The 25,306-nt window shown below is 41.2% G+C and overlaps 1 protein-coding gene across 4 annotated transcripts in view; it reads right to left on the bottom strand.

Annotated features, from left to right (window-relative positions):
• MYO6 (myosin VI) overlaps positions 1-25,306 on the bottom strand; it is a 271,734-nt gene that overhangs the window by 67,866 nt on the left and 178,562 nt on the right. For all 4 annotated transcript variants that reach the window (XM_073675590.1, XM_073675592.1, XM_073675593.1 and 1 more), the window contains exons 20-24: positions 23,755-23,848; positions 10,483-10,613; positions 10,234-10,311; positions 6,445-6,574; positions 609-699 (exon numbers count right to left, since the gene is read on the bottom strand). In XM_073675590.1, the coding sequence (XP_073531691.1) occupies positions 609-699; positions 6,445-6,574; positions 10,234-10,311; positions 10,483-10,613; positions 23,755-23,848 (524 nt within the window). The remainder of the gene's footprint in view (positions 1-608; positions 700-6,444; positions 6,575-10,233; positions 10,312-10,482; positions 10,614-23,754; positions 23,849-25,306) is intronic.

The following is a 25,306-nucleotide window of genomic DNA, read 5'->3' as shown; positions in this document are numbered from 1 at the left end:
ATCACCATAAAGCATAAGGAACACTATTTCCTAAGATTTATGCCTATCAGTCCATAGACCAATGCAGATCTACAGGTATTGGGTAAAACTCTAGCACCTAATTTTTCCCTGTTGTGGCTGCTTATGGTCAGTTTTGGCTCAAAACTGAAGAGATTAACATGAAAAAGCTAATAAGATGACAAATGCCCAGGGCTTCATTCCCATGGTTAATCTTAAAAAGAAGAAATAGAAGCAGAAATGTATCCAGTGCCTGCTCCACACAAGAAATGGCATCTGTACCAATAAAAGTAGTTAAAATGTAAAAACAAGATGATGGCAGCATTGTGTTTATGTTGTTTCCAAAAGGAAACATATCATCTACTCCGTCAACTGATTGGGATGAATTGCTCAATCTAGAAATCTGTAATGGCTGTCTCATTTCACATAGGTATCGAACACCTGTTCAAGATTACAGCCTTACGCGTCTGAAAATCAATCTGTGATTGTGAGAACAAGTTGTCGGCTCAGGCTGGCAGAAATAAAGGCATGTATAACTAAAACAAACGACAAATCGCGTGATGGGTGAGCGAGAAAACGGATCTGATTCTGCATGCGGCCTTCATTCTTACCGTGGTTTGTGCTTCTTTCTGCAGAGCCACATCCGAATGGTCTTTTGCATCTTAATGCAAGCTGAAGCCCGATACTTAATTTTATTTTTTACTTTAAAAGAAAAACAGGAAATCAATTTCAATTGGAATTTATTATTATGGAAATCATAAGCACACCAAACTAGTAACAACTATTTTTTTTTTAGATATTCAGAAATCCATAGTAAGCTCTGTAAGAATATGTCCGCTTTGGAAAATTCACCCAATGACACTCTCCTTTACCTTCATTCAAACCTTTTTCATATTACAACTATACAAGGAATATATGGAAACAATACGCTCTTTATAATCACCCTTGAGTTCAGCTCAGCACCTTTCTCCTCACAATGGGCGGCACGGTGGCTTAGTGGTTAGCACTGTTTTGCAGCGCTAGGGTCCTGGGTTCAAGTCCCACCAAGGAGTTTGTATGTTCTCCCCGTGTTTGCGTGGGTTTCCTCTGGGTTCTCCGGGCTCCTGCCACACTCCAAAGACATACTGATAGGGAATTTAGTGTAGGAATTCTGTTGTCTTTACAGTTTGACCACTAGTTGTTCACTATTGTTGACTTTAATAATTGTGCTGCAGTTTCACTCCTTACTATTGGAGGCTGCTGTTGTGTTCTACAATTGCCCTTTTCCAAGATTCCAAATCAATGGAATCCAACTTGTTTCCTGTTTGGGGCTACATAAAAGCCGCATGGATCTCTCACTCATTGCTTGAGTTTTGTGCCTAGCTGTCCACTTAGCTTCAGTCTCCAGCTCCTGAACATTCTTACCCAGTCTGTTCTTATTTATTTACTGATTGTTTCCTACAACTCCTTGCTATCTCCAAGAACTTCTACTACCGCTTGCTGTTCCTTCTTGTGCTCCTTTGGCCATTGGTTTCCAGCAGTACTACGCCAGTATCGTAACATTAAAATTGTGAGGCCCAATGGGGACAGTGATGATAATGACTGTGAATATGATGCCGCTTTATAAGCGAGTAAATAAATAACTTTCTCTCTGGTTTTAAGACAACCAGCTGCAGCAGGAGCCTCCCCCACTGCACAATCTGCAATAGTAGGTGGAGAACATTCACCCACAACCATTGGTTTACAGACTCTATTTCACTGATCTGGACTGTGGAAATGACAGCGATCAAAGGAAAATTAACCCTGTGGGATCTGTAAAATATCTACAACACTGTTAGTTTTAGGAACATGCAGATAATCTGATATACAGTATGGGTAGAAAGTACAGAAAAAAAGGTATTTTGTATGGAGTCCCATCAGTATGTCCAGTTTGCTGAGCATTGCCCATTGTCAGAGCTTATCTAGTTGCCAAAAGTGATTAAACTGGCAGAGGGTCATATTTTTATATAGCAGTAATCCTGATGCACTACCATCACCTTGGTCCTATACTATTTAGTATGGGATGGTAAGAGTGGATACTTCTTTTTGGAATAGGAAGGTGAATGTGTATTGTAGAGGCCGGACCTACAGGACAGATGCTATCTCCATGGGAGGTTTTTGACGATGTCACTCTACCCACATCAAAATAGACCCCAATGTGATCAACACGTAGTTATTTTTTTTTCATCTAAAAATGCTGAACAATAGTAATGGAGTCCCTGTATTCCATACGTTTTTCCACACCGGAACATTCATACATGACACTACATGCAGACGGTTGATGTCAATACGAGCATGAAGTATACCGTCATGATATGTCTAAAGGAACAGCGGTGATCTTGGAGGTGGGACAGGATTGTAACACAGCCATTTAGCACATTTCGAGTGGAATCAAAGCTGCTAAGCTTCCTATTCATTCTCTGTAATCCATTAAAAAAACTCAAATTTGCAAAATTGACTATCTGTGCAGAAAATTAGGGTGGAAATGTTTTATTATAGTGGTAAGAGAATGACATGGTTTTCACCAGTATAACCCAATGACTGCTTTCAAATTTCTAGAGCTAAGAATACTTCTAACATGGTAAAAATAACACAAGCACATAGGAAATCGTGGCAAGCACCGAGGGCCTGGAGATTGTAATGGACAATGCCAGCAGCTCAGCATTTTTACATGAGCTGAATGGTTCCAGCTGTCAGGGAAGAGCACTAATGTGCTTCCTATTCCTGCATATCAATACACCCATAACACACTCTGGCTGCACAGGCCTAAGCCACTCTAATCACATTTTGGAGTTGGCGGAGGCATTAGTGACTGCTGACTGCAGAGGTACATGACAATTTTAGCACAGAAATGCAGATGACAAGTAGAAAATTCACCGGGCAGAGAATATTCACTTCGGAATAATGGAAATCCTGCATATTGGTAAACATGCACGTTACATTCATCATCCACCAGTCTGGGACTTAAGACATCCAGACGGGCATCTTTACCGTCTCTCCTATGTCTGTGTAGCCATTGGGATCCATGGATCACAGGTGCAGAATGGCACAGCAGCGTCTGTTCTCTATATTAGTGATGTAACCCAGGAGAGAACCTAAAGGCATTGTCTGGTGAAATAAGTTTTTACCTCTTCACAGGATAGGTGACACCGTGGTGATCGGTGGCGTCCGACTGCTGGGACAAACACGACTGGGCAGAACTGTAGGACTTCTACTGCAGTTAGAATGGTTCTGCATTCCACATGCTAGACATCTGCTCCATTCATTCTCTATGGGGCTGCTGAGCTCAGAGCTCAGCTTTTTCCAGTAGTCCCATAGAGAATGAATGGAGAGGTGGTTGGTCATCAAATCTGCCACTCCAATTTGAAATAGGGATCAAAAGTTCCTCCATCTGCGAGTCCCAGTGGTCAGACACCACTGATCAGTAAGTCATCACCTACCCTGCAGATAACTTGTTCACTGGACAACACTTTCAAAAAGAATCTGCTAGTAGGATCAACCCTCCTAAGCCGTTTATATGGATATGAAGGTCATAGGAAGCTGAATAAAATGATACCTTGATATCTGTGATCTGATGCTTAATTCCAGAGAAACTGCTAAATATTCTCTAGCACTGGCTGGACAAACAATTTTTTACTTCCATAGCAACTAAAACTTGTCATAATTGTCGCACTTTATCATAACCTTTTCAGAGGTCTCCCTGATTTCAGCGTAAATCACACAGTACTGCACTCATCTGATTGAGAGAATCATATTCTTGTAGCTAGGCATGCACGCAAGCTATATATTAAAAGAAAGTTTGTGTCTCAAGTATAAGATACACAATTCTGGAAAATACATCTGTTTTAAATAGAAAATACATATATATTTTTTTGGATATATTTTTTAACCATTTAAATAAGGAATATCAAATTTGACCATAAAAATGTTTCAATAAAATGAGCATCTCTGATTGGCTTTCATATCTAGCACCACGCTTGTTCATGGAATTTTATTAGGGCTCATTTACATTTGTATATTTTGTTCAGAGTTTAAAGAGGTTGGAAGGTCTAAAACTACAAGTCTGCAGTAAATCTATGTGACTGCAGACTTGTGAATCCTGAGTGCAGCAAGGATTCTCCAGTGACAACACAAGGAGCAGCGGTCATGTGACCGCAAGTATGCAATATCCATACTCCTGGCCACATTCAGACTAGACTACACTTGTATCAAGCGAGGCCGCGCCCATCTAGTCAGAATGTGGCCGAGAGTATGGATATTGCATTGTAGTATTTGTAAGTGGGTGAAAAATACAAAAGTGGTAACGTGTTTTGATGACTGTTCCACTCCTGGTTTTGGCTTACAAATACTGCGATAAAAAAACTCACCAAAAACTGAACGCATGCACGAGGCCCAAGTCAGGAAATATGCTTTGCATTGAAATGTATTCGGAGCGAATTAGATTGCCAGCAAAAAGGATCTGTCCAGACGCCAAAACATAATCAGAGGTGCAAAAGATAAAAAAAAAAAAAAAAAAAAAAAAACATTTTACTCATCTCACCCCTTACCTGTCATGGCGCCATAGCTACTCTACTTCTTGTCTTCTGTTAGCTCACTCATTGCACGTCATGGAATTATTTGATATCTAATCAGTACCATTGGTGTCAAAGAGTGAAGATAAAGACGGAGAGATAACTGGAGCCAGAGAAAGGGAACGGAGTGAGCCAGCGGAGCACCAAGTGGGCATCTGCAATGCCAGGATAGGTGAGGGGTGAGGTGTAATATTTTTGTTTATTTTTTTATGCCTTTCAGGGCCCTAAAAAAAAATCAAACAAGATGGCGGCTGGCTGTAAGGTATTTTTCTTGATATGTACAGATAAGGAAAAACGGTTCCTGGGGAATCTGAACTTCTATGAAATTAGAAGCTAATTTGATTGGTCTGGAATCGATTTCCTCAACTTTTGTAAAGAGCTAAAATTTTTGTATTTGACTCCAAAACAAAAAAAACACCTGATTACACACATCTTACTTTAAAGAGTAACTGTCATTTTAATTTTTATTCCATAAATCAATAGTACAAGTCAAAATAAGAAACCTTGTAATATAACTTATCAGAGAAATCTGCTTCTTTCTCTGTCAGAATTGATCATTAATTCTCAATTCTCGGGTAAAATCTGTATTCAGTGAAGACAAATTATTACATTACTGAGATTGCATCTCATCACTAGCAACTGTCATCTTCAATGTAGCGGAGGAAAAGAAGGTAGAAGCAGAACTCCTTCCTCTCCTATCTGTACAGAATCTTACTAGCAGTAATGGTCATCTTCTATGTAGTGGGGGAAAAGGAGGTAGAAGCAGAACTCCTTCCTCTTCTATCTGTACAGAATCTTACTAGCAGTAAAGGTCATCTTCTATGTAGTGGGGGAAAAGGAGGTAGAAGCAGAACTCCTTCCTCTCCTATCTGTACAGAATCTTACTGGTAGTAACTGTCATCTTCTATGTAGCGGAGGAAAAAGAGGTAGAAGCAGAACTCCTTCCTCTCCTATCTGTACAGAATCTTACTAGTAGTAACTGTCATCTTCTATGTAGCGGGGGAAAAGGAGGTAGAAGCAGAACTCCTTCCTCTCCTATCTGTACAGAATCTTACTAGTAGTAACTGTCATCTTCTATGTAGTGGGGGAAAAGGAGGTAGAAGCAGAACTCCTTCCTCTTCTATCTGTACAGAATCTTACTAGTAGTAACTGTCATCTTCTATGTAGTGGGGGAAAAGGAGGTAGAAGCAGAACTCCTTCCTCTCCTATCTGTACAGAATCTTACTAGCAGTAACGGTCATCTTCTATGTAGTGGGGGAAAAGGAGGTAGAAGCAGAACTCCTTCCTCTCCTATCTGTACAGAATCTTACTAATAGCAATTGCCATCTCCTATCTCAGTAATGTAATAATCTGTCTTCACTGAATACAGATTTTACCCAGGAATTGAGAATTTTGAAAATGAAGGATCAGTCCTGGCGGAGAAAGAAGCCGATTTCTCTAATAAGATATATCACACATTTTCTTATTTTCACGTGTCCTGTTGATTTATGACATACAAATTAAAGTGATTACTCTTTAGCAATATGGACGTAAATAGGTAACTTGTTATACATTTGGATTCTTCTGTATTTATTATAGAAGAAATGATAAAATAAAAGAAAAAACAATAACGGTAAAATGTATCTATTGTACAAAACTCTAAATATTCTTTCTGCAATAAAAAGCGAGCACTTATACAATTATTATGTGCCGACATGCATATCAGCATTAGAAAGGGCAGCGCTCATGACTCTACCCAATCTAGAGAGGATTAGGAAATAAAATACTTTTTAAACATTTCCATGACTCGGAATACAGATAGAAATTGTTAACCTTCTGAATGCACATCTTATGCCTCAACACACAATAATCCACTTACGTTTTATGACGGAAAGTGCACACCACTGGGCCTTCTTCCAGCGACTGCAGATAAGCCAGTGATTGACACGCTTTATCAGTTCAGCTAAATGATCTGGATCAGACTTCATGATCTGGTCAAATTCGGCAAACTGCAAAGGAAAAAATAAATAAAGTCTCAATAGAAGGAAATAATAAAAGGACCTTTAATGCAGATGACTATTTCACGTCGTATCTATTAGTTTGTATGCAACAATGAATTATTGTGTCACTTCAATAAAGGATAGTTTTAATAAATTTTCAGCACTAAGCCCCATTGATTCATCCGTTTGTAGGGGTTATAATATGCTCTAATTATCTTTCATGGATGAATTATCTCAAAAACTAGAACCAATTCAGCAAAAGTAATGGGATTTTTGACTTCAGCACCCCCAAAATACCCTAAATGCATTCAAAAAAACATTTTTTTGTAGACCTATGTTATCATTAACTAATAAACCTGCTGCCAGGTAGTCAAGCATATTAATGAGCTCTACATAATCCCGCCCCCAACACTGATTGGCAGCTTTCTGTGTACACTGTACATGGGAAGAAAGCTGCCAATCAGTGGTGTGGGCGGGGTTATACAGAGCTCAGCATTCAGAGGACTGGTAGATCTACAGCAAAAAAAACAGGGATTTTATCAAAATGACAGCAGGCAGCTCAGTAAGTAAAACATCGCTGGAATCAAGGTCTCTGCCTCTACATTATGCTGCTCTTAGATGGAGTAGCAAAAATCTGATGAGAGATTCCCTTTAACAATAATTATGCATTTATTGTGCTATGTGAACAATAATGTGAATCTGGGAATACCGCTTTAACCCCAACACGCTGCTGTATAAATCTTAATTATAACTTGTATATTTGTGGGGCTTCCTCTCAATAGAAAGTGTTTGTGCTTGGCAAGTTACACTATATAGAGTTACTTTCCTATGGCAGACATCAGTCATTAATATTTTCATGTATATAAAACCATGGGTAAATGGAGAAAGGCCACATTTAGAAGGATTTTGGTCGTATTTGTAAGCCAAAATCAAAAGTAAAGAAGAGGTAGACAATTTTTTCATGATCGTTTGTCCTCTCTGTAGGTTCCAGGCTCCTGGTAATATCTGACATACACTGATGCTAAATAGTGACCAATATGAGAGGAATGACCCTTTATTGTTATACTCTAAAACAGGGGTCCTCAAACTTTTTAAACAGGGGGCCAGTTCACGGTCCCTCAGACCATTGGAGGGCCGGAATATAGTTTTTAAAAAAAACTATGAACAAATTCCTATGCACACTGCACATATCTTATTTTGAAGTAAAAAAAACAATACAGGAACAAATACAATATTTAAAATGAAGAACAAGTAAAGTTAAATCAACCGGTATTTCAATAGGTAGGTAACTGTACCCAATAGGCAGGTAATTGTCCCCAACAGGCAGGTAAATATCCCCAATAGGCAGGTAAATGTTCCCAATAGGCAGGCTGTTCCCCCCCTTATAATGCCCCATGCTGGATGCCTCCCCCCTTATAATGCCCCGTGCAGGATGTCCCTTTCTCACACCATATAATGCCCCATGCAAGATATCACTCCCCTGTCTTTATAATGCCCCATGCAGGATGTCCCTTTCCCCCCCCATATAATGCCCCATACAGAATGTCACCCCCCATATCATGCCCCATGCAGGATGTAACCCCCCCATATAATGCCCCATGCAGGATGTCCCTTTCCCCCCCATATAATGCCCCATGCAAGATATCACCCCCCATATCATGCCCCATGCAGGATATCACCCCCCCATATCATGCCCCATGCAGGATGTCACCCCCCCCCATATAATGCCCCATGCAGGATGTCACCCCCCCATATAATGCCCCATGCAGGATGTCACCCCCCCATATAATGCCCCATGCAGGATGTCACCCCCCCCATATAATGCCCCATGCAGCATGTCACCCCCCATATAATGCCCCATGCAGCATGTCACCCCCCATATAATGCCCCATACAGCATGTCACCCCCCCATATAATGCCCCATGCAGGATGTCACCCCCCCCATATAATGCCCCATGCAGCATGTCACCCCCCATATAATGCCCCATACAGCATGTCACCCCCCCATATAATGCCCCATGCAGGATGTCACCCCCCCCATATAATGCCCCATGCAGCATGTCACCCCCCATATAATGCCCCATGCAGCATGTCACTCCCCCATATCATGCCCCATGCAGCATGTCACCCCCCCATATCATGCCCCATGCAGCATGTCACCCCCCCATATAATGCCCCATGCAGCATGTCACCCCCCATATAATGCCCCATGCAGCATGTCACCCCCCATATAATGCCCCATACAGCATGTCACCCCCCATATAATGCCCCATACAGCATGTCACTCCCCCATATCATGCCCCATGCAGCATGTCACCCCCCCATATCATGCCCCATGCAGCATGTCACCCCCCCATATAATGCCCCATGCAGCATGTCACCCCCCATATCATGGCCCATGCAGCATGTCACCCCCCCATATAATGCCCCATGCAGCATGTCACTCCCCATATAATGCCCCATGCAGCATGTCACTCCCCCATATCATGCCCCATGCAGCATGTCACCCCCCCATATCATGCCCCATACAGCATGTCACCCCCCATATAATGCCCCATGCAGCATGTCACTCCCCCATATCATGCCCCATACAGCATGTCACCCCCATATAATGCCCCATACAGCATGTCACTCCCCCATATCATGCCCCATGCAGCATGTCACCCCCCCATATCATGCCCCATACAGCATGTCACCCCCCATATAATGCCCCATGCAGCATGTCACTCCCCCATATCATGCCCCATGCAGCATGTCACCCCCCCATATCATGCCCCATGCAGCATGTCACCCCCCATATCATGCCCCATGCAGCATGTCACCCCCCCATATAATGCCCCATGCAGCATGTCACTCCCCCATATCATGCCCCATGCAGCATGTCACCCCCCATATAATGCCCCATGCAGCATGTCACCCCCCCATATAATGACCTATGCCTCCATACATAAAAAAAAAAAAAAATCCAATACTCACCTCACTTCTCACTTGCTGCCGCTGCTCCACTCTGGTCCGGACTCCATCGTCGCGGCGGCGTTATCCCGCTCTGCGCTGCCTGTGACGGCACTCGGGAGGGCGCGGTGTAAAGACGTCACCGCGACCTCTGACCTGAGACGTCACAGGAAGCGCAGAGCAGGAAGACAGCGGATCTGCGGAGGCACGGGGAGAGGTAAGTATCCGCCTGACGGGGCCCTGAGCAAGCGGGGGGAAGGGCGGGCAATGGCACCGCTCTCCTCTCCTCCGCCCATAGCCCGGCGGGCCGGATAAAAGTCCTCCGCGGGCCGTAGTTTGAGGACCCCTGCTCTAAAATATCACATACTCCACTATAATATATAGAGCCGGAATACGATAGGAAAGCAAAATTAAAAACAGAAGAAAAAATAAAATAAATGTGTGCAGAATCATTAAAAACTCCTGAAAATATAAAAAAGGGGGCAGTCAGCACAGTGAAAAATAATAATAATAATAATATCATATAATGCACAAATGTATGTCTGTATGACATGTGGCTTAGTGTAAATGTATGGAAGACTCACAATACTGTATAGGGCTTTATTCAAGGGTAAAGGAAAAAGAAAGGTTAATATTATAAGCTGCATAATAGATCATAAGATTGCAAGTCCAGACCTTTAGCCTAGAATCATCACATTCAGAGAGAAGACACTTACCTTGCCAGGCCTGAAAAACACCTTAGTTAACCCAAATTTGTAATCATTTTCATTTAAGCCCAAGGCTTTGAACAGAGCCTGTAACATAAAAGAAACACATTAATAGGCTTGAATTTATACCCCTTAAAATAATCTTCAAAGTGAACAATAAATTATTTAATCACGAGCAGTTTTAGCAGAAGATTTTACTCTGCATGAAAAATAATTTTTGTTACAATTTTTGTTACAATTAAAATGGCTCTGAGATACCTTGCAGAAAAGTCTGGGGTCCAGACGGGACATCTTCTCTGGCATATACTTCTTGTACATGTTATAGAGTTCATGGAATGAGGCGCGGGATGGGAAGCCTCCCTGCATTAGGTCCAACACAGATACCATACCTGCGAAAAAGAGGCATTTTTATCTAATGAGTGTGTACTACGAGCAACCTGCAAGGCAGGAAACTAATGTGCAATATTAGGGACATTTGCTAGGACCTATCGCTTCAATCAAGTTTTCATTGTTAAAAAAAGCTTTGGAGATTCTTTGAAATTTTCTGTTATTAAGAAAATAAATAAATCGTGAAGTCTAGAAGTTTTACTCTCTCCACTGAACCTCATAATGGACTGACACTTCCTCTTCTACAGAAATTACGTTTCAGCAGTCATCTCTTCACTTACAGGATAACTATTTAAGGTAATACCCATAAATAAATATCAGGGGATCCGTCATTCACATAAATTGATGGTCAAAGGCCAACTTCTCCCTCTCCTGTATAATAGCCTCTGCACAGGCCACAGAGCATGGCCAGAAAACTCAACCATTCAGGTCAATAAACATCTCTAGTCTATCATGTCCTATGGCCCATGGAGCTGCTGTAGAAAGAATCTCTAAATGTTGTTAAATGAACAGAGCAGCAACTCAGGCAAGATGTCTGCCTTCATAATCATGTACAAAAAAAATCGACAATCTAAAAACAAAAAAAAAAAAGATATATGATATAAAGAACACATTGATCTCCTGGCAGTCTTCAGGAAAATGGTGCCGGTGGTGGCACTTGTGCACATTGATCTCCTGGCAGTCTTCAGGAAAATGGCACCGGTGGCGGCACTTGTGCACATTGATCTCCTGGCAGTCTTCAGGAAAATGGCAACGGTGGCGGCACTTGTGCACATTAATCTCCTGGCAATCTTCAGGAAAATGGCACCAAGGTCTCAAGCTGTGCATGTGTCGCCATTTTTCTGAAGATTGCCAGAGATTAATGTGCGCAAGTGTCAGCCTGCGGCTAGGACGGCACTGGCGCAAAGTTTACACCAGGAAGACGATAGTAACAACAGGAGCCGTAGAGAGACCATGGAAGAGCTGAAGACCCTACCCACAGTCCCCCCTTCACGATGCATGAAGCTATGGTTATTAGAAAACTTCAAACCCTGATTACACAAAATCCACAGTCAGTCAATCAGCTCAGCAGCACATCTATCAGTCTCAGATGCTCCTGAGTTGTGATTAGCAGTATTTGGGAGCGAGGAGTGAAATCGCACTCCCCCAGAGAAAACTTTGAAGAAAAGCTCAGTTGGTCTGCAAAGCAGAGATTTCACATAGTGCGCTACTGGGAGAAACAAACGTGAATATCTCTGCAGTGGAGTGACTCAGTGCAAAATGGAAAAGAGCAGTATAATCAGGGGAGCGTGGAGATTTTTACAAGGTATTTAGCTCAATTTTTTTGAGCAAGTGGCAGGTCTTCATTTAACGTCAAATGCAAAACTAGACTAGGATACAGCATATTTTGAAAAATGCAGCCCCAGCTACAAACCTTTCATACAACATAGTAGGTTCGATTGGTTGTCATTACATCAGATTATCTCACGTGACTGTTGGGTAAAGTGAGGCGAGCTGTTTACCCAACTGTCAGCATTGGATTTGGAGATCTAAGGGGATGCTTAGGTGGACTACATACATTCCATGTCACTTAATATCTAAATGTTCATCAGATGCCTCTGTTTTGACAAAATATACTGTAAATGTATTATATTGGTAGCAATATGTAAGCTGCACTATAAAAATATATATATACAAATTCAAAATTCTACTTTCCTGAAAGAGTAGGGAAAATGACAATTAGCAATTGCTTCCTGCACTCTGTCATGTCCCCAAATCTCAGAGGAACTGATGCAAATCAATAAATCAAATGCCACGCTAACAGCAATGAGTGCAGCAGCAGCAGTTTTTCCGTCGCTTGCTTACTTATGCTTTTAGAAAAGTTAAAATGTCAAAGTTGTCACAGAAAGTTCTTTGCTAAAAGTAAAAACCATCCACCCTGAGAAATGAGAGCGTACCACAACTATTTACAAATGATTAAAAATCTTTGCCTATCATTCCCACTGTCACATAGGGAAGCGTACTGTGAGCCTAAAGCCTGGATTGTGGATGGCGTGTATGTCCAATGTCAGTCTGTTGTAGTGATCTCCAATCTGTGACTCTCAAACTGCTGGCAAACTACAACTCCATTATGCCTTGACAGAATGTGGCCAGAGAGCCACAGGTTGGACGTCACTGATCTAGAGTATTGTTCGAGAGACTGGGTGTGAGCAGTATTTGCTTCCCTTACTGCAGCATTCAGTCACTATTCACACAACTGCTTACAATGTAAGGCGTAAATCCTTATGGCAGACGAAAGAATTAGCTGACGTTAGCCCATATCTTCACAGTGCCTGCATAGTGACTGAAAGCACAAGAGTATCCAGCAAAAAGGAGGCCGGGTTTGGATGGGTGCATGGAGTACATGTGGGAATGTGCTAAAGAACAAGCTACATTGCAGAAGGGGAGAATTTCATGGTAAAAAGTGACATGTATAAGGAGCAGAGAACAAAACAGCACTGAATGTTAAAAGTAGAAACATCAATGAAAATTAACACGAAGCCTAGAGATGAAGCAGTAAGGATACTACTAACTAGAAAGCCAAGTATCCACCCATGAAGACCAAGAGACTTCAAATATCAAAAACAGTAAAAGCACACCAGAAAATGAATACGCTTGTGATGACAAAGCATTTAATCTTAATTATCCGGACGTAAATTCAGTAGGCAAGGAGATGTACGCTCTCATCTTTATGCTGACTTTTGAATTTATGTGTTTTTCTTTGGTTGGTCAACACAGACTATTGTTTGAATAAGCCTGGATGTTGACACTTGAGTTGATATTTACTGCGACTTATTGTCTGCTAACTTTGCAAAACAGGGACGCAGGATCACTGAACAATGGATGTTAGCTAAATATGTTAATTGACCATTGTGTGGGCCCTATGACTTGCTAACCAGCAAAACAGAGAAGGACAAACTATGTAGATCGATTAAATGCTCAAACATTGAGAGGTAAACTCATCTCACGTCCCCCCTGACCTGAGTCACAGATGTGGATGTAAAAAGGGATTTCTATCGTTCTGAAAGAAGAATCAGAGTGAATTTTTTCACAACAGTAACAGCTAGGACAAGATGGCTCCATCAAGAGGGACACAGATGTGACTCTACATGTCAGCTTAGGGGACCACAGCTCCAGCTGGAAGAACACAGATCTGCTCCATTGAATATCACCAGAACCCATGGAGATGTTTGGGGAAGCAAGGATTATGACCCTCCGGTCAGCTACCCCCCAGAAATACGTTTGGAATAGCCAGGTTGGGACCCTCCGGTTACCTGAAATCCATTAATATGTTTGGGGTAGCCAGGTTGGGACCCTCCGGTCAACTGAAACCCATGGAGACGTTCGGAGAAGCCAGGTTGAGACCCCCCCCAGTCACCTGGTCATGTACCTCAATAAACTGTCAGCTTCCTAAGCTTGTCATTACTTCCTCTCTGTGGGTGCCCGCCAAAAGAGGGGTGCCACTGGTGGGGGAAGTTGGCCCAGGAAGCCCCGAAGTTGCAGCAGATTTAATCCCGACGAGTCAGCAGAAGGGTGAAACTCTGCAATTTTGCACCATCTTGGGTATTTGCTGGGACTGTTCAATATGTTTATTGTCTGTTTGGTGGTTCAATAAAGTATTGCCACACTGTTTATCCTCACCCTGTGTTGTCTGAGTAGCATTCTGCCTACGGGAGACCCCGTGTCATCACAACGTTTATATCACATTTCTGATGAAATTTGAATATTTATTTTTATTTTTTTTTTTATTATCTGATGCTGGACTTTAACCTTGTGCTTCACAATGCGACGCATGCATAACTATGATGTCAGAAGGAGTTTTCACATGGGAATCTGGTGTTCAGTTCTGCCAACAACTTAAGCTCCGAGCTGTTAACGCGGCAACCGTACTAGAAAGTCCCATTGTGCCCAATCCACATACAGTGTTGTCAGAAATACCATCAGATGCAAAACGTTTCATTGTCATCAATCTGGCCAATGCTTTCTTCAGCATACAAATACATCCAGAAGATTGGCACCAGTTTGCCTTCACTTACAGAGGATCACAATACATCTGGACGGTCATACCACAAGGAGAACAGAACTCACCAAGTCATTTCTCTCAGGCCCTTGCCTCTTGTTTACGGCCGTGGAGAGAGACTAACCATCAAGTTGTCCTTCTTCAGTATGTGGATGATCTCTTACTATGTTGTCCGGATCAGGCGACAGCTGAAGAGTTGAGTCTCAGTCTTCTCCTTCATCTTGCACAAGAAAACTGCAAGGTGTCCCTCAACAAAATCCAGTGGTGTCAGCTTAAAGTTATGTTTTTAGGCCACTGTCTCTCTCCAAACCTGAAACACCTAACAGGTAAAAGGAAACTTGCTATTGAGACCTTTCCTCTACCAAAAGGACCTAAGCAATTACAAGGTTTCTTAGGACTTATTACATATTGTCACCAATGGATTCCAGGTGCCTCAAAGCTGATGCAACCGTTGTACGATGACCTCAAGATGTCAGCTTTTCCACTATGTCCCAAATCTGTGGAAGCCTTCTAAGCTCTTAAACAGGCCATACAGTCTGCACTAGCTCTTGGAATCCCAAATTATCAACTACCTTTCTACTTGTTTGTCAGTGAAGTAACAGGACATGCTTCCGGAATCCTAGCACAGAAACATGGGGGAAGAACAAGACCCATCGGCAATTACTCTGCCGCCTGGACTCTGTGTCTCCAGCTTCCCCGACTTGCCTCAGAGATGTACATGCCGCACGTATGCTTCTGGACACAACTTCTGATATCATCTTAGGACATCCGGTTCTCTTAATGGCTCCACACGACATAAAAGCTATTCTTGACCAAACTCAACCTAAACACCTGTCGCTGCAGCGTCATATGAGACTCCAATGTTCCCTCTTGATTCCGGAAAATGTCACTCTTGTCCGCTGCACCAGCCTCAATCCGTCCACGCTACTTCTTCTTTCCAGGGGGGATGTGGATGATGATATTGATGCTTTCGGTGAAGACTCCTTTACACACTCAGAGGATCATGATTGTCTTGAACAGATGCAGGAAAAAGCAGCCTCCAAGAGAAACGTGTCTGAAGACCCACTCCCGCATGCTGACCTGACATTCTTCACAGATGGTTCCAGATTTGCAGATGAAACAGGAAGATTCCATACGGGATATTCCGTGGTTACACATGACCAGGATTCATTTAGGAAAGAGAAAGCAGCGGTGTACATGTCTCAAGACACTGAAGGAGGGCCTCAAAGCTCTCTTATGAAGTTTATCCATTCACATCAAGACAAGACGAAGGATGATGAAAAGAAGTCGTGGCAAGAAGCAGGAGCTAAAGAGAATGAAGATGGAGTCTGGAGGAAGAACAAAAAGCTCTGTCTACCTTGTAATCTGTACCCCTCGGCGACAGAATGGGCACACTGTATCACCCATAGAGGCAAGAATCAGATGAATGACTTGATTTGGAAGACTTATATGGCACCTGGGATTTCCACTGTCACCCTAAAATATTGCAAGTCCTGCTTTGTGTGTGCAACATGCAATCCAGCACCACCTCAGAAAGTTACTCAAAAACATTTGGCTAAACCACTCTATCACTTTCAAAGAATTCAAATCGATCATATTCAAATGCCAAAAGTAGGGAAGTACGAGTATGTACTGGTAGTGACTGACATGTTCTCGGGATGGCCTGAAGCCTATCCAGTAACCAATATGACTGCCAGAGTGACTGTTAAGAGACTGATGACTGAGGTAGTGTGCAGATATGGAATCCTAGAGGTAACGGAGAGTGACCAAGGGCCCGAATTGATTTCAGCACTGACTAAGGAATTATGGACATTGGTAGGGGCAGATGTGGGTTTACATACTCCGTATCACCCCCAGAGCAGTGGTAAAGTGGAAAGGCTAAATGGCACCTTGAAAAACAAAATACTAAAAGCCAGTCAGGAAGTCAAACTTCCTTGGACAGACATTTTGCCCATTGCCTTATATTCAGTCCTAAAACACTCCAAGGGGTCCCGCTAAACTCACACCATATCAGATTCTTTTTGGGGGGCCTCCAAGGTTGGGTCAATATTTTCCATAACAGCTAGCCTTAGCCTTGTAAATTATGTCATTGCCCTTACTAAAGAATTGTCAGTAACACATGCACCAGTTTTGTCATCCATTCCAGATCCAGATTTCAGTGAAGGTACTCACACTTTCCAACCTGGTGACTACATGCTGGTAAAGAAGTTCACCAGAAAAACATCCTTGGAGTTGAGATTTGAGGGTCACTACCAAGTACTCCTGACCACTCCTACTTCAGTCAAACTTGAAGGAAGACCGACGTGGATATACGCCTCCCACTGCTAGAAATAATAAAGTCTCCACCTTTTGGCTACCACGAAGGGACAGAAGAATAATAAAGCATTTAGGGGGACTGTTGAGGAGAGCCATAGGATCAAATACTTAATTAACCTCAAGACATAGGAGATTGAGAGAAAAGACACAAAGTGTGTTATTTCACCTTACATAAGCTTGTTTAGATCAAAAGATGGCTGCCATTTCCTGTTTCATCACACCATGCTCTGTTCCGGGAGGAAGCTGAATTCTATAGAAAGACTAACCAATCACAGAGAAACACGTCGCTTGGAGACACCCGATCAAGACCACGTCCCCTGATGACCTCATGGACAACCCACCCTGATGACCTCATGGATCTGCCCTTTGACTTACCCATTGCCCAATCCATTAACCAATGAATACATCTGGTTACTCCCATTCTGGGGATAACTGAGCCCCTTTACAAAGTTTATATATCTATGTTAGGGTTGAATAAAGACACTTGCAGCTGTGCCATAGCTGATCGAGGAAAGCTTACATCTGACTGTGTGTGTCTGATGTTATTCTTTCTTGCATGCATTTTATCATATCCATTAGGCCAGGAGCAGGCAACTAGTGAACATATCAAAGTGTTCACCCTAACAGAACTATTTAGTTCTGTTCCTGGCCAGGATAAATAATGTATGCTATGTCTATTCTAACTCTGCATTATAGCTTGGAGTTTCACCAGCTTATTTCCAACGGCAATGTCCTTATTGCCTGAAGACAGAGTTTTAGAAAGTGGTGATGCACATTGAATAGGGGTGAGCTGTATTTTGAGATTTTCTAAAAGTTACTTTATCATAAAAAAATAGTTTAATAAAAATGAGCTGCGGAAACCCCTGGAGTAAATCAGTCTGCCTGTTGTACAAGTTTTGCAGAAACTCACTAAGTATAGTAGTTCGTCATAACACCCCAGCTGATGTCAAATAGGAAAAGTATATAATATAGTGATGCAAACATGCAAATTTGATCAGCTTCACACATTGCAGTTACTGTGGGTCTTTTTTTTCCTACATTTTATCAAAAATGGAAAATCTCCATAGTTTTTACCCAGTTTTGGAAAAACTATGGCATGATAGCTATAACATGTGAACCCTGCCTAGAAGAAAGAAAAATGTTGGCAAACACTTGACCAACAAGAATCGACCGAAACCGTAAACCAAACAATCTATTTTATCTGCCAAGAATGGACACCTTCGACACAGTAGCCACACTAGTCATATCCAGCATGAACCAAGACAGATCACTTCTCACAAAATGACTTTTCCAAACAATGATAGGCAACATTTTTGCCTCCTGATGGCACGCATGAGAGTTGGGCAGCAAAGGCCATCATAGATGTTAATTTTGCTGGAAGTGGCACTGAGATTTGCCAATCGTCCTGCCAATCACAATAGGGATGTTCACAAAGATCTATGACATTATGCTCGTCATTGCTACCATCACCATTATTGGTCTGTCCCGGAAAATCTTTAAAGTATCCTATTAAAAATTTGAAACAAAAGTATGAATAGAGTTTGGGCATTTTGCAGCTTTACATGGCAAACTTCAAGAATGAGAAGGTTAAAAACTGCAATAAAAAGACATAAAATACCTATTTGTATTCCACTATAACTAAGTACAATTTAAAATTAAAATAGAAAGTCACATTAAGCACTGAAGGTCTGGGATTAAGGATTGTCTCCGTGACCAAACTGGTAAGAAGAAATCATATGAACGTATCACCAAAAAACTGTATTTTAATTAAAGCAACTCGGAGTCTAATGAGTGAATGTGATCGAAACACCAAAAGAATAGTCGCGGTAAGCTTAAAATGGGGAAAATCAACAGAAATGACTTTGCTATGAAGCTCTAATTCAAATGCAGGTGAACGGCATGGAAATAAATTGCCTGGGGCTCAAGTATTATTTCTTTTGATGTCATCCCCTCATCTGCGGCTTAACTAAACTGAAACAAATCCTGTAGAGGGAATGTGACAGTGAGGCATGATGCAAAGTCTATGTACAGTGACTGCAATGCCAAGCAGCTTTCGTTAGGAAAAAATAAGGTATTATTTCATTCTACAGCAAAGTACAGCACGTTAAAACTAATGTTAACCATGAATCAATTTACCGAGTACCACGATAGGGAAACTAATCACATCCTGTACACAGCCACCTTTCACAGCAAAATCCAACATCAAACAATGCACTTATGATTAACTACACAAAGCAAGTGCTAAAAGTTGCTGCTGGAGGAGACAAAAAATAAATAAATGCATAATATACAAATGTACCTGTATTAGTGTTGAGCGCAAGTGCTGGCTACTCGAGTTCACATCAGGTGCTCTTGTATACGCCAAGTATGGTGGGTGCTCGAGTGATATGCTCTAGTCTCCATCCCGCATTTTTGTGGCTGTGTAAAAAGCCAAAAAAACATGCGGGGATTGCCTGCAATACACGGGCAATCCCCGCATGTTTTTTGTCTGTCTAACAGCTGCGAAACATGCGGGGCGGAGACTCGAGCACCCGCGATACCCTGTGCATATCCGAGCACCCGATGCAAACTCGAGTAGCAACCACTTGCACTCAACACTAACCCAGTATAGTTCTATACTTCTCGCTCTCTACATATATTCCTCAAAGATGAAATTACTGCAGAAGGATGACTGGAATTATGCTATCGATTAATATGTTAATATTATGTAAATAACTAAAAATTGACTCAATTTATTCAGTATTGAGTATGAGCGCTACACGCAGAAATCCCCGCACTTACACACCTTGGCTGCTAACAATGAGGTCATTAATGGTTGTCTAAGGAAGATTGTGCTGTGCACTTGGCCACGCAAATCATCAAGATCTGCTGCTGGCAGCTCCCTTTGCAATTGCCAACCAATGATGTCCTCGGTGCGCTTGATGGTAGACAAGTCTGGAGACACTGCAGGCCATGACAGCACTTTCAGGCCACACAGGCTGCTCACATTAGCAACGGTAACATGCAGCCTGGAGTAGTTGCGTTAAAAAATGGCTCCTGGTACACCGTAAAGAAATTGGCCGTAGCACTGGTTCTACAGCCAAATCCACATAACGACAAGCTGTTAATGCATCTGGAATGAAGACTAGAGGGGTCCGGCTACCATACGTTATACCACCCCACACCATAAATCCGGGAGTAAGACCAGTGTTACGTTTCCTTATAAAGTATATACAGCGTTGTACATATACTGTAAACCTATATATATATATCCTGTGTGCATAGATCTAGAACTAGACATACATAAGTAGGTAAAAAATAGAATTACATAGATGATCATAGAGTTAAAATTTCAGCAGTTAAAGATGACAAGCAGCAGTATTTGTATAGTGAAGCTCCAGTTTTAGCAATCCCCTGACGACATGTCATTGACAGCAAGGCTGGAATCGCCTCTGATCAATATGGCATTTAATTGAGCATTTTGCTTTTCTTCATGAGTTTGAACACTGTTCACAGAAATCTCATTATGTGGAACAGAACTGAATGGGGTATTATTATGGGAGCCTTTGTTTTGGTGATCAGTGTGGGTCATGGCTCAACCACCCCATGATGCCAGTTCAAAGCAATCTGAAACGATAGTTAACCACTTTCCATCACTGCCAACTCATGACAATAGGACATTGCCCTTACCATTCGGACATGTATAGGCAAACAGTTATTCCCCCCGGGGATAGCAGTATGAAGGCTCTCTGTCACAGGCAGAGAATCTCATCCTTGTCTTGTGATCTCCATGAATAATGGATCATTACGATCATATTTAGTCTCCTGGTGTTTACCGGCACATCGGGCATATATAATATACTGTATGCCTTATGCTAATGCCTCCTTCTTTATTTTCAGTGCTCCCCCGTGCCTACTGATTGCCTTTCATATAGGGCATAGATGATAAAACAGCAATTACTTGCTGCTAACAAAGTACAATGTGTCAAGTAAAAATCTCAAAATCATGGGAATATGAAGAAATTTGAGATTTGAAAAATGGGATGTGATCAATAACATCAACGCTGGCTGAACCTGCGAAAGGGAAGAGGTTAAAGAGAGCCTGTCATTAATTTTTATCTTGACTTAATACTTCTATATTGGGGTTATTTAGGCATTTTAGAACAAATCCATGTAAAACAGCAGGATTAAAGGAATTCTGGAAGCTGAATACAATGATACCTTGATATCTGCGATCTGATGTCTTATTCCAGAGAAATAATGTGTATAATGTCACTGGTGATCACTGTATTACCTGTACACTATATACAGAGATCCTGTGTATAATGTCACTGGTGATCACTGTATTACCTGTACACTGTACACAGAGCTTCTGTGTATAATGTCACTGATGATCCCTTTATTACCTGTACACTGATACTATATACAGAGCTCCTGTGTATAATGTCACTGTATTACCTGTACACTATACACTATATACAGAGTTCCTGTGTATAATGTCACTAGTGATCACTGTATTACCTGTACACTATACACAGAGCTCCTGTATATAATGTCACTGGTGATAGTCATCCCTGTATTACCTGCACACTGACACTATATACAGAGCTCCTGTGTGTAATGTCACTGGTGAGCCCTCTATTACCTGTACACTGACACTATACACTACATACTATACACAGAGCTTCTGTGTATAATGTCACTGATGATCCCTGTATTACCTGTACACTGACACTATATACAGAGCTCCTGTGTGTAATGTCACTGGTGATCACTGTATTACCTATACACAGAGCTCCTGTGTATAATGTCACTAGTGATCATGATCCCTGTATTACCTGTACACTGACAGTATATACAGAGCTTGTGTATAATGCCACTGTATTAAAAACTGCAAATTGCCTCTTCAGAGAGAAAGAGGACTTGAACTCTATAGCACCACCTATTGGAAGCAGCAATCCTACAAGTCACAATCGTCCCTTTAACGATTCTTGCAACATGACATAGGATAATAGCCAAATCAGAATCTCAAATATGCAGACACAGTGTTTTACCTGTACACTATACACTATATACAGAGCTCCTGTGTATAAGGTCACTGGTGATCCCTGATTTACCAGTACACTTACACTATACACTGTATACTATGTACAGACCTTCTGTGTATAATGCACTTATGGTAATATTAGTAGTGTGTTTTTTTTTATTAATGATCAGAATTGTAGCATTCAGTCACTATGTGATGGTAATATGTGGTCTAGTCATGGTGTGGCAGTATTTGTTCCTTGTATGTGGTATTACTCGGTCACTATGTGATGGTAATATGTCATCTATTCATGCTGTGACAGTATTTGTCCCTTGTATGTGATATTATTGGTCATTTTTAAAAAAAAATTATGTGACACCTTCCCATAAAGAAAAATATATCTAAAAAGAGCATTGGGTATTATAAGAAATGTTTAACAGGTTAGAGTAGAGTAGGGCCCGGCCAAAAGAGTCTTTCTTGTCGTGGTGGCGACTTCAAATCTCTTTTGGCCAAAACAAAAGCTGCTGGCTATGTATGTGACATGGTTCAATGGGAACAGTTAATGTGTGATTGGTGAGGACGTGATGCAGAAGTGGAGTTTTTCCAAGAGTGGGCGGTGGGACTGTGGAAAGTTCGAGGGGTGGAGGCGGAGCTGAGGTGGAGCCTGGGCGGAGTCTCAAAGGAGCCCGAAAATTTTGCCAGTATGGGGCCCTGAAATTTCTGATGGCAGCATTGCTTACAATTGCTCATTTTGCCTTTCTAACCAGCTAATTCATCTCTTTTCCATTTGGTCTATAACATCACATGATTAAAAACGGAGTAGCTGAATCCTTCTAAGCTCTATGTAGAAATAGGAGGTCAATTTTGTTTGCACAAGTCAAGAGTCACTGGAATAGTCACTGGCAGGGGGAGGGGGTAGTAGATTGGTCAAGAGATGAAGAGGGCAATAATAAATGCAGAAACAAGAGACTTCTTGTTTCTGCAGAGAAAAGAGAAAAATTAACTGGGTAAAGAAGCAAAATGAGCAATTGTAAGTACACAGTGCTATATAATATGATGATTGCAATATATTAAGAGGATAAAAACTTTGATGGGAGAGCTTCTTTAAGTTACTGTTATCTCTTTTACACACACTCATCTTATGCTTCTTTGTGTAAAATAAAAAAAAATATTATATATATATATATATATATATATATATATACACATATATATATATATATATATATATATATATATATATATATACAGTACAGACCAAAAGTTTGGACACACCTTCTCATTTAAAGATTTTTCTGTATTTTCATGACTATGAAAATTGTACATTCACATTGAAGGCATCAAAACTATGAATTAACACATGTGGAATTATATACTTAACAAAAAAGTGTGAAACAACTGAAAATAGGTCTTATATTCTAGGTTCTTCACAGTAGCCACCTTTTGCTTTGATGACTGCTTTGCACACTCTTGGCATTCTCTTGATGAGCTTCAAGAGGTATGAATTACTGCCGACTAGTGATGATATATATATATATATATATATTTACTGACGGCTGGTGATTTCCATATATCTACTGACAGCTACTGATACACATATACATACATACACATACACACACATATACATACATACACATACACACACATACACACACTGATGGCTAGTGAAGACTTCTATATATTTACTGACGCCTAGTGGATTGTTTGTTTATTTCATTTCTGTACAATCTATCAAAGACAAAATAAAAAACCCTTAAGATAATGTAGAATGAAACATTACCTGAACACTGAAGCTGAGACAGAATTTGCGCTCCCTCAAACTGATGACTTGTCATTTTTAAATTGGGCTTGATACAACGGATGAAGCTAGATCCCTGTAGGAAATCCAATAAATAAGTTGTATAAGAACATTGGTACAAAGTAATTTTACAATTGCATAGTGCAAGAAACCAAGTACGAAGGAGGAAGGAAATCTAATTAAAATTCACTAAAATAAAAAGTGGAAAAAAAACACTAGATGACTGTTAGCTACCCAGCATGTCAATAATGCTAATCTTGTGCTTCCTTTTCTTCGCCCAGGCATTGCATACATTTAAGGGGAAGAAAAAAGAAGACCAATGTACTTCAAATGCACACAAGAAATGCAGAGTGAATGGTCGTCCTTCAAATTCTAATGTCTGTATTGATCATCCTTACTTGGCAAAATGTTACAAGTGCAAAGAGACGACATGTGTCCTTGGACAAAATGGAAGATGTCACTTCAACTTAGAAAATTATACAACTCCAATACTTTTCTCTAGATTCCCTGATACAGAAGGACAAAAAAAAGCGATGCTTCCTCAAGACATTATTCAAGTAAATCCTCTGTAGAGGGCAAGGAAAAAGTATTACAGCTGGAATGTTCTTGCATTTAGGAAGAGGGATTTATTGAACTGTAATAAAAGTATTTAAGCATCATTCTTGTTGCACAGTAATAACTATGATGCCAATGCCATGCTAGCTATAGGCTTTACTACACAATTAAGGATTTCAATATGTGATAAGCAATGCAGCAGTATTGGGGGCTGTAACCCCCTCTAAAGTCCTCTACACCAGGGAACTGCATGCGAACCAGGATGACTATGAATGCGAAGGACTGTGAAAGGGCCAGTACTAGCTATCTGCCCGATTGGCAGCCGGCCTTTTAAATTATCTGTAAAGCATCACTGTGCATGCCCTCAGTGTTCAGGACTGAAGTCTGCTGCAGTGTACACAAGGCTGGATTAAGTCCAGCATCAGTACTTTCTTTGAGGGTGCACTCTGTTAACCTATTCCCCTCTTGACACCGTAAATCTGCAGCCACAGTGTGAGCTGAACCGGCTCCTGTAGGCACCGGGCAGATTGCAACCTACAATGTTTCCCCATCTTTAGGGTCTGGTTGAGTCTCATTATATCCTATGTGCTGTACACAGCATTTTCATTGTAACCTATGGGATGTAAATACAGCAATCTTACTGTATCCTATGTCATGTAAACAAGAGATTTGGTGTATCCTATGTGATGTATATAGCAGCCTCAATGTCTCCTACATGATGTATATACAGCAAACTTCAAGTATCCTGTGTGAGTTGTATACAGCAGTCTCAGTGTGTTCTACCAATTCATCCATTTTAGCTTATTATTTTTTATGTCTGCATGGATATGGGCAAATAAATATTAATCCTGGACAACCTGTGTAAAGGGATTATCTTTAGTTTGTGCATGCTGCTCTTTCAAAGACAAATCCAGCAATACCTTCAGTTTTCCAGTCCGTTCTTCCATCACTGAGAAATCAACATTTGAATTAATATGCA

Source organism: Phyllobates terribilis, unplaced genomic scaffold (assembly GCF_046119375.1).
Source record: "Phyllobates terribilis strain yellow unplaced genomic scaffold, ASM4611937v1 Scaffold_3__8_contigs__length_932513732, whole genome shotgun sequence".
In the NCBI taxonomy this organism is placed as follows: Eukaryota; Metazoa; Chordata; class Amphibia; order Anura; family Dendrobatidae; genus Phyllobates; species Phyllobates terribilis.
Note: the sequence above shows the minus strand (reverse complement) of the source record. Positions and strands in the feature narration are given on the sequence as shown.